At 39.1% G+C, this 11408-nt stretch overlaps 1 protein-coding gene across 1 annotated transcript; it reads right to left on the reverse strand.

Annotated features, from left to right (window-relative positions):
* Positions 1 to 1582: 1582 nt before the first annotated feature.
* isl2a (ISL LIM homeobox 2a) lies at positions 1583 to 9307 on the reverse strand. The gene is made up of 6 exons (XM_006628898.3): positions 9163 to 9307; positions 8327 to 8516; positions 7315 to 7577; positions 4448 to 4734; positions 3448 to 3615; positions 1583 to 2320 (listed from the first exon to the last, which is right to left on the reverse strand). The coding sequence occupies exons 1-6, from the start codon at positions 9218 to 9220 to the stop codon at positions 2204 to 2206; spliced, it is 1083 nt and encodes a 360-aa protein (XP_006628961.1). The 5' UTR covers positions 9221 to 9307; the 3' UTR covers positions 1583 to 2203.
* Positions 9308 to 11408: the final 2101 nt, after the last annotated feature.

Raw genomic sequence — 11408 nt, forward strand, 5'->3', positions numbered from 1 at the left:
AAAAGAAAAAACAAGAAGTGTTGCATGAAACTCTGCCTTCAATTTCCATTTGTGCCCTGGAGTCTGGTGAAGTATTCAGGTAACTCTGTTATTTCCTGCGATCACAAAGCCGATCTTCAGAAACAAATTGTTGACGTTTGAAATGTCACTCCAGGCTGACCTGGGCACGTCGTGTCCAGCGGCGATTCCCAGCCCGGATTCTGACTGGAATGAAAATAAACTGAGGACACGCCAGAGTGGCCTGGGAGCTGGGCTTCCCTTCAATAAGGGAAAGAGAGAAGTGGGTTTGTTGTGGCTTCATTCAATGTATCGTTTTCAGGTGATGCCAAGCACAGATAAGAAGCCGCCGCTCCTTGTCCTCTGTCTAGACTTGTGACTTAACAAGTGAAACTGGATTGATCACATCACAAATCCACCGAGAAGGCAAACGAGCGAGTATCCCCCACCCATTCACACACCCACTCAGCTCCGCTGACGCCCCAGCCCGTTCCAGCGGCACTGAAAGGGTTAGCAACATAAAGGACATCGACAGAAGGAAGTTTTATTGTCGTTATTGTTTTATTCTCCTGGTTTGATGGGAAACAGGCCAGCGCGAAAAGAAGCGTCACGTTGTCAGTTTTATGTTTCTGAAGAGCACCATGGATATCCATTGCTCTACCGCTCGCTGTGGGCCTAAACGAAGATTTGCGTAGTTTATACTGAGGGGCATTTTATTAGGCTTATTTTTAATTATTGGGCTTGCGTGCAGAGATGAATTCACCCTTCATTTAAACGCCGTGAAAATGAATAATGATACATATAGCCTAGGTTGTGATTACCGAAACTGTAAATATTTTGATGGGTTAACTTATTCTACAAAAATGTCTTGGACATTATTTGTAGTGTTTCCTGTCTCGCAGGTCTCATGAATTCGAAGGGATTGTTCAATTGAACGGATGTGTTCACCGGGGCTCAGATTCAAGTGTTTGACAATTGCACCCTACAGCAATATCCTTCTGAACATAACGGCGGTTCATTTTTTTTCTCACTTTAATTAATTAATCAGTAAATCCCCGTAATTTATTTAAATTATAGTTAATTAAATCGCTTGAGAAACTGCTCCTTAAATGGTTTGTTTTAATATTTGCAAACAAATAAACTAAAAGAAAGATTTTAGATCAAGCGGGGTTTTTTACATGCAGGCCTGTCACATTTACAATATACATAGTAGACTATGTCAAAAGCCGAAGTCATCCAGGACTCGTGGCCCCTTTAAATGTGGAAACTATTTGAAAGAATGTAAAGGAAATTTAATGTACAAAATAGAACCAAATGATATGAAAAGGGGAAACGTTTTCAATCTGTTTCAGAAGTTGCCCGAAGTGTCCAAAGATTAATAAACTTTAAAGTCTGACTTCCATCTTTCAGCGGAGTGTGGTAGTGCCAAGCTACAAATCAGTTCAAGACCACTTTTAATCGATTTTAATAAGATAGTTGGCGCTGTTCACTTTAGAAACCAAAACAGTAGTCAGTCTTTGCTTTTTGTCTAAGAGTTTTGAAATCGCTTCTGGAACTGCGTAAACAAAGTGTTTCTAGACATAAGCAGCATTTACACGTTTTATTAAGATCAAATATTCCCTGTATGAACTGTTGTTCTGACAATAAATAACAATAACTTACTTTTGTTCGATAGAGGCTCAAACAATCTGTCCTCCGTCCACTCAGATAAAATATTTTACAACAAGAGTCTGTTTTATATCATCTCCGGCAATCATGCTCTTTAAGACAAACACGGTAAAGGGATTTTTGAAGTCAATAACGAAATATGAAAAAAATGCCTCACATGTTGAAGAAACAAGACACAATTATCATCATGATGGAAAAGTTTAAGGTTCAACAGAGAAGAGCCACTGGCTTTTCATTCGGGAAGACTAGTTTATATATCCTTCAAGAGTTCTTCTTTCCTGTGTAACTTGGATTCAGATGGATTCAAACCGCGTAATTAACAATGTTTTTGGTCAACCAAATTCCCAGGATGCGAAACAGTATATAAAGTCTTGACCAGGCAGCTTTGCTTTCCGGAAGAATTTCCGATCATTCTGTCTTCCAAGCCAAATCTTTTTTTTCCCCATAAAAAATATTTTGATGCTGTGATGAGCTGGTCTGTTCTCATGCAGGGTATAGCGGGAGCATGCTGGGTCCGGAATCGGGGCTTGGCCGGGCCTCACGTCTCAACTGGGCTCGGAACCATGCTGTTGGGGGTGTCGGGTAACTGAGATGACAACGAAGTCACGTCGCTGCCTGACGAATTACCCAAGGAGCCGGATTCGGAAAAAGACACCTGTGAGGAGAACAGACCTGATTAGCTATCGTTACAATACAATACAGGTCGATATCATATCTGTTCTTATTCGGCTTTCCGTCTTATTTCCCATCTTACAGTATTACCAGTCTTCAGATACGAAGACGGGCAAATTTCGCAAGGAATTCATATTTTAGTCAGATAAAAAAATCCTGTACCTAAGTGACTTAATACAGTATTTCTATTGCACGGATGAAATTCTTTAAATATGCGTGATCAGCATTTTGCTGTGATTAAAATTCGGTATATTGTAATATGCATATTGTAATATGCATAACATAACATACGTAAGAAATATTTAAATGTATTCTACATTTACAAATATATGGGAAACAAGAATGGTTCAGTGACTGATTTTATGTGCAACATATTTTTTTGTATCATTGTATTCGATGCTACTACATTGGAAACATCCCTCTGCCACTAATTATGGGGACCGCTGCACGTATTTTGCCCGTCTTTCTCTTCACATATTGGAAGACATTCTTCATAAAATGAAACCTTTAGAAAGAGTTACTGATTTCACAAATGATGTTTCTTATCATCAACAGCGGGAATACTAACTTGTTAGGTGAGGAAATCTTTTCGGACTTGCAAATAAAGCTGTGACAGCTAGATTTACAGAGACCAAATATGTTTTTTTTTATCACCTTTAGTAGGTGCTGAGCGTAAAAATGAGCATTTTAATTAAATTATACATCTCCGAAATATCTCTTCATTCACCGATTCAGAAAGAAAAAGGAAGTCTGTTTCTGTGGTGTGAGGGCAAATGACAAGGAGCGAGGAACTTGACACGCTCAAAGTTTCAAGGCTCATGATCCTGCTACCCAGCAAATAATGACCAGGAGACCTGAGCATTTTCAACACACCTAGAGATGTTCGCACACGTAGAGGTCAAGGTCATCCATGACTAACCGCAGAACACAAAGGCGCAGCAAACAGTGTATTCTTTAAAACAAAGCAGGGGGAGAAACGGTGTGGCAAGTTTACAACTTTCTTCCGCGCCGCTGACTCCCCCAGATCTTCTGCGAGAGAAGTAGAAGCTGGACATTAAAGAAAATGTTTTTTTCTCTCTCTCTCTGTCCCTCGCTCTCCCCCTCCCTTACCAGCTGTTGAAAGGCAGGTTGGTCCAGGTCACTTTGCAAGGCGAATTCACTCAGGGCTTTCCAGGGGGGCTGGTATGTCTGCACCTCCACCGGATTGCCCTGGACGGCGTTGTCGTGTCTAATCGGGCTGCCTGCTACGAGTGGCGTCCCCGTGAGTCCCTGAAGGTTCTGGATGGGGAAGACACGGAGAATGAAAAACAGACCCTTGAGAAAACGCTAATATAACCAAGGGCATATTGACCGTTTTAAACATTTTCCGCGTCTTAAAAATCCGAATTTCAACGCCCTTGGATTCCAAAAACCCATCTGATTTATGTTGGTCGAAATGCAAGGCGAATTCAAGCGCTATGCTAAATTCACACTGAGGTTATGCATTTTTCAGAAGCAAGGTGTCCTTTGGAATGCATTATTCACAAACCAAAAGATATCCTAGTACTTTGTGTAAAGGGGCGGCGTGATATTCAATTTGGACAGATGATCGTTTATGCAATAATGAACTCCATACATTTCTCGTAATAGGTTCTTCTAGCACGGAATGCAGCATTCGCTATTTTTATTTTTTTACATGTAGTCTACGAACACCCCCCACCAAAAAAAAGGTCTGTCTTACATGACTGTGTTGAAAACCTTTAACGTTTAGAACACCAGCCTGAACAAATTATTGGAAAGGAAGCTCGATACATGGTTACCTAATTTCTATTTGGACATTTTAACAAATAGGGTGTAAAGTGAACAACATAATGAAGTCAAAGAGGACCGACAACACCTGCTTACAGTGCGCTAGTTTTACTTTTCGCAGGTTTCCCCCCCATGAGAAGCTTCAAACAGCCCAAAAGTAAAAAATAAAACTTAGTTTCCTTTTTCTTTCGTTAGCTACAAACCAAGAAGAATAACCGGATCAGAATGAAATTTGTGAACCAAAGGACGCGTTCACAATTGGTCACAATATGCTGCCTCTCTCACTACAGCAGTAATTTCGTTAACCCGGTGCAATGCTTACAGTTTTATCATTGTGTTGCTGCTGTTGGAGCTGCTTCATGAGGATGGATCTCTTTTTGTCTTTACAGCGTTTGTTCTGAAACCAGACTCTTATAACCCGTGGGCTGAGACCGGTCATTTCCACCAGCTGTTCCTTCATAAGGGCATCCGGCCTGGGGTTAGCGTTGTAGCAGGTCCGCAGGGTGTGCAGCTGTTTCTCGTTCAGCACTGTCCGCACCCGAGTGGTCTTCTCCGACTGCTTGTGGACATGAGTTCGGAGCTGGGGCTGTCGAACCGACACTGGGTCCGCTAAAAAAGACGCATTTAATTAAGAGCACTTTAATATCGTGTTAGTAGCGCGTTAAAGCCGGCGTTACGGTGGCTTGATGAACCCACCTGGAGGAAACCTCCGCTTTGCAATTCCTCCATTATAAATGCCATCTAACTTAATGAGTTATTTTCACATTTCTTCGATTAAAGTGATCCCCCTCGTCTTTGCAAATCAAAGTCTTGTGTTTTAGAAAGAAATGAACTCTGATTACAATGTAAATGTATTTAAATGTTTTTGCACTGCGTTGTGTGATAGATTTCGGGGCCTGCGACATAAAAGGTAGTAAAGCCATTCATAGTGTCAAAAACTACATTATGGAATTAATTTAGTAAATTACACATGGCAACTAAAATTAGTCATAAAGGTAATCTGGCAAAGTCATAAATAAACTGTCATCCTTGGGGGCTCTACTCCAAAATAAATAAAGATGAATTCCCATACAGAATTTATGTTGCAGAAAGTTCTTCATATCATTATTAACATTTAGTGTGTAGCAACATTTCCCATAGCGCTCCCGAATTTCTGTATTGTTCATGTTTAAAAGCAAAAGAAAACACAATTATGATAGAATGTTTATAGTTTATATAAGTAAAATAGTTTACATGCTTGGAATTGCATATACGCTATTTAAAATATAGATTATTAGTATAATGCGTATGATTAAATATATTATTACACAATGAAGATAGAGCTTACTCGGTTTTGTTTTTTGAAATCGTTTCAAGAAACATTTGAGATTTACATTTTAAATTCAGCACTGGTATATTAACGATGACATAGAGGTGCCTACAGTATATCTAGATTACACGCGGTTCGTCTTTCAATAATTCGATATAGCAACGATTTCGAAACCTAGCTACGATTCGAGTAGACAAAAGCAACGTAGCGCCAAAACTGACCAGCGCGTAGTTCCATAAATGATACTTTATCAGTATCAGTGCATACAGTACCATTTTCCTGACCAAATACAGTTGTGAGAGAGATTTTATGCATGCTGGCTGTATAAAACAAGTAGGGATACAAAGCTCATCGAGAACCTGCTTTAACCACATTCATCATGGATAATCCCTAAAATTATTAGGAATAGACAGACTCCCCAGCAAAAAAATATATATATTTTGCATATTATATGTCCATTCATGTAAAGGATAGAGGAATTATATAGGAAGACCCTATATCAGGAAAAAAAATATTGTGCCCAAGAAAAAAAGTAAAATACGCTTCAAAAAGAATAAGCACTTCAGGCAAAGCGATATATATATATCAATTCGTTATGTTTATCAAACCGTAATGGCACTGCCTGTACTAAAACATATAAACACGCCAATTACATCCTAGAGACGCAAAACATATTTTCCTCTACAGACGAAAGCCGATGTTGCCTCACAGGCAGACAAGCGGCAGGTTTCCCCACATGGAGCTCTGATTTCTTCACCACGGGCAAAGCAAGTGCTACATCAAACCAGCCTCGGTCGCAAACAGAATGCAGGAAAATCATTTTTTTACACCTTCCCAGGGTAAACAGGACAGATTTAGAGTTGTTTATCTAAAACAACGGCATATTACAGGGCGTCATTGATTGCGTGCATCTGGTAGTTGCTTGAACTTGAAATTTCAACCTCAGGCCCCATAGGCCTTGGTGATCCTACAAGAAAATCGTCTCGACTGACGGAGCTACAGTTTCAGACACAGAATGAAACCTTATGACTTTTCCCGCAAAAGCTAATGTGCCTAAACATGAGAAAGTTCTACGTTTTTTAAATACTGAATCGTCATAACTAAAGACTGTGGTAGCTGCTTATTTCGAAGTCATTCGTTAAGATGAAAAAAAAAACTGCACTGAGCGTTTATTTGTCTACATTTAAGGATTAATTGAAATACAGTGACAATTACCAGGTGGTTCATCAAAATGACAATCGCCCTTGCTTATAAGTACTTACAACGGTCTAAACGTTTTGTTTTTAAATGGAAAGTTTGTCCATCTTTGCATTTTTTTTCGCCCGAACTTAATTATATTTCATGATACTTTCCAAAAGCTGCTTGCATTAGTTTTTTTACCAACCAAAACATGACAGTAATAAAACTGACAGCATTCAAAATGCAGTCATGCAGAAAACCTATAACATTGCATATATCCGTTGTATGCAACATTTCATGTGGGAGAAAGCATTTTAACTTTGTTAAACTTATTCTATTTGAAATAACCAAACGCGACGAGGGGCATCAATGTCTTTCCTTTGGTATATGGCAGTCAAAATGATCCCATTGCGCACTAGAACTAATAATACAATTTTACAGTAACTTCTGTGAAAAGCTTATCATCTTAAGCTAGAAAACAAGGCCGTTGGGCCTTAGATATTAATACTAGGAATGACAGTTGGAGTATGAGGGCGACGAAACCGCCGCCGTTTCTTTAGGTAGTCGAAAAAGAAACTTCTTTTGTAATAAAAAGAGTTCAGAGCAATTTAGGCGTGACATAATAATAATAATAATAATAATAATAATAATAATAATAATAATAATAATAATAATAATAATAATAATAATAATAAATTTACCTGCCATGTGAAGAGATCTAGTGGAGTGAATGTGTCCCGGGCTGACAGGGCTGCCCGCCGAGCTCCGCTCCACAAGCAGGCTGTGATCAGCCCGGCACAGCAGCTCTTCGTCCCGGAGAGAGAACTCGTCTCCGGGCAGCAGCTGCCGGCTGCACACCGAGCACCTGAAGCACTCGATGTGATAGACGGTGTCTCTAGCTCTCATCACCAGATCGCTGCTGCTAAACCCCACGTTACATTTAGCGCATTTTATTCCGAACAGCCTGGAAAAAAAAGGGCGGAAAACAAACCTAAAATAGTTTCGAGGATTTCTACAGGCGATGAGCATTTAACAAGTAGTTCAATTGCGTTGACGAAGCCGCTGCAAAACCGGGTTTTGAACGGTCAACCTTTTTATGTTGGCAACATAATGTAATTATTATACTTTTATAACATTAAATTATTGTAGGTTTAAAACAGTAAATGAGCAGGTATTCGCAACAGTTTGTACAGGCTGTGCTCCTCGAGTGGAAAAGCAGATTTTAAGATGACCAGGTAATGACACAGGCTGTGTGTGCCGCAAATCTGAACATTCAGTCAAAAAGCACCCAGTGCAAACTAATATAATGTTCTTCCACTAATAGGTTATGTTTAATGTTGCATTATAAATTAGATATCACATGTGGTCCTCGTTTAGTATGCTTAACATAAGTATCACACGAAACCAGAAAGAGACGAAACAAGTCATCCAATTTGTGAATGCGACTGTTAATGCTTTAAATTATTTTTTACAGTTTAAGCAACGTTTTCAATTTGATTTATTATTAACTAGCTGTTCTAACAAGGTGGACGTTGTTTTTACATTGTTTCAATGGCGACATTCTTATTTCCCCGTTTATTTCGGACATCTAAAAACGCCTAATATACGTTACATACCAATTTCTATTCCCCCCACCGGATTAGTTAAATTATTATGTTCATCTTTGCTAGTGTTAAAATATTCAGAAGAGTTATTGAACAGAGAAACTCCTACCTTACATAATCTCTTTTGCAGTACGTTTTGCCGTCTCGGACGAAGCAAGTGCAAGTCTCGTCCAGATACTGACTGCACTCCGCACATTTCAGGCAGGCAGCGTGCCACTCCAGATCGGGGGAAACTCGCAGTATATACTGGTCATGTATCTGACTTCCACAGCCTACACACATAGCGATTCCGGACTTCTCTGTCGAGAACAGGTAAAATAGCAGTACTCGTTAACCCCACACTGAGCCCTTTGACACGATTCCCAAAAAAAAACCCAAACATGTAAAAAGCTTTGCATTTTCGTCTCAAGTTAGAAATATTCCTCCAGGAGCGGCAAACGATTACATGCAAATCGTCAACATACGCACATGCTTAAACGCACTGGTGCGAGTGCGATCTGCAAGCTTGATCGTTGAGGAACTTTTATTCAACTGGATTAAAGCAGCGCTGTGGAAAACAAAATAACGCCCCGTGCAATAGCTTTATCAGCGCGGTAGCTGCTGCGAGCACAGGTACAGATTGAATCCGCACGCAAGTCAACGATACACCTAACCCCCCACACAAAACACAACGAAACAACTTAGCCGAAGATGACAGCAGAGCTGCTCAATTTACAGAACAGACTATTAACTAAAAATGGCACCGATAAACGCGCAACCCGGATACTCACAAATTACTTTGAATTAATGAAGGCGTTAGAAGAAAAAAAAACATTTACACTGGATGCAACCATTACTGGCTCAGTATGCGTACTAATGATAATAAGCGCTGACAATTATCCAAACAATAATAGTCCCTCGGTCTGAAACAAGGAAATAGGCTGACAAACACAGCATTTGACTTACTTTTGGAATGATCCCCCATATCACCCAAGAAAGAAGAGTTGAAAATAATATCCACCATACAGGAAGGATTGAGGACAGTGCAATAGGTGCAGAAATGAAGTAGGAGGTTGCCTTGCCCAGTCTCCAGCTGGCTGATAACTTCTATCCTAAGACTGGAGAGCAAGGGGGAAGAGCCGGCAGTGTCCCACACGCAGCCTGACGTCACACGCAAACTTGGACCCAGGCGCGCCGAGAGGGGCCAGGAGACCACGAAGTGATTGGCGAAGAGAAGACAATGCATCAGATACGCCCGGTGGCTCTTTCTGCACAGGCCGTGCGTTTTGTGCGGATTTTAATTAGTAATTATAACGTGAGCCCGGGGTTAACGAAACAATGTCAACACATGTATCTCACGTACTACACCTTGAAGTTAACAACAACAAACAACAACAACAACAACAATAATAATAATAATAATAATAATTATTATAATAATAGAAAAGAACATTCTCCTACTAGAGTATGAGAAATAGGATTTTTTATTTCATTTGTTTAATCATAAAAGTGCTACATTATTTTAGTTTTTACTACTTTTATTGGGTTGAAATTTTACTCTTAATCGGCCCTACTGATTTTTCCCAATCTCTTGAAGATCTTTTGCGAATTGCTTTCCTGTAATTATTTGAGACAGTCGTGCAGATACATGTTAGGTCTTCTTTCCCAGAATGAATAAATAGAAGACGTAGTCTACTGCTTTTCAGATGAAATCTCAAGCTACACATACAAACATTTTTAAAGACAACTGAGACAACATAAATAAAAAAATGAAAAATCGTTGTGAAGTCTGAATCTTTTACATACGTTGTCATGTATCGGTATAATATTTAAATGTTTTGGATGTGTTCGAGCAGAGTGACCTCTGCTGGATATATTAACTATTGCAAATCGTCTCGACGACCGCCAGTGCCTTACTTCGCTTAATCTATATTGAATTCCAGATCGGTAAAACAAAATCTTTTCATGTTTACCTTATTATTCCATTGTTCTAAAAATAATAATAACGAGAACGCCGAGGCCCGAGAATAAAAACGTCATTTTGATCGTGGAAATAATCGGCACAACTCAGAATTTCACTGTTAAAATGTTATGTTCTCCTTTTCTTAATTTTAGAACCATGTGCAGTCATTCCACTGAAATGTACCTTCAATTCATATACATGTCTTGGTTTTCACAATATTCCTGTTCATTTAAAGTGTTGTTAAACAGGTTTTAATGGGCACATGTAGTTTAAAAGCATATTTAGTTTAAAACCCAGATTCAATGTTTTCTGCATTTTGTTCTTTGAAACCGTCTTGACCATAGATTCTGATTCTGAAACCATTAAACACATAGCCTTTAAATCGTTATCTGGTTTTGTGAAAAGAGCATTTCTATTCAATTAAGCAACCCAAAGTAAACAACTGTAAGTGTTTTGTTTTTCTTACTTATTTGAATAATGACGATATTAAAATAACGTTTTACAATTCTAACTGCCATGAAGTACGCTTAGTACAAACATATCAAAAACATCGCAAAGTGTTCTCAGATTGCACTATGTTTATCTGGAAAACCTATTGATTTTGGTGTCCAATTTAAAAAACAGAGATTTACTCTCCTTCCCCAATCTTTTAAGTATCATTTATCTGTATTATCTAATAAAATCACCAGTACATATTGCGTGCGCGTTCAGACCTATGGGTCTAGATATCATGTATCCGGTAGCTGAAAGAGTGTCTTAAGGATATTTAGGATATCTGTTTTTCTCCTTATACATGGCAATAATCGTATTTTATACTCTAAAAACCACAGAGACACTTACAACAGAGAAAAATAAATTATACATGTACCGTGTTAGTAATGAACAATACAGAGAAAGGGAATCAACACGGATAGCTTGGAGACGCAGAGTTCAAAGTATTCGCCTATCTTAATCGATTCCCCCATCTGGACGGGCCAGTTAAAGGTTGCCTTATTTTTTTTGGTAGGATCGGGGTAACAGGAAGCTTGTAATAAGACTGGTCGACGTCATCGATTTTGGCGTGCATTAAGACGTCTGAAATCCTTTTTAAGCATGTTCCTTTATGAGTTAATTTCGTCATGGGTTGCGCTACATGCATCATAAATCACCCCGTTGTGGCGGAATTTTCCTTTCGTTGCGCTTAGGCAACATTTCATGTAATCTGTAGGAAACTAGCAGTTGTTTACAATCCTTCACATTTAGTTATTTG

This window comes from Lepisosteus oculatus, chromosome 5, assembly GCF_040954835.1.
Source record: "Lepisosteus oculatus isolate fLepOcu1 chromosome 5, fLepOcu1.hap2, whole genome shotgun sequence".
NCBI classification, from domain to species: domain Eukaryota; kingdom Metazoa; phylum Chordata; class Actinopteri; order Semionotiformes; family Lepisosteidae; genus Lepisosteus; species Lepisosteus oculatus.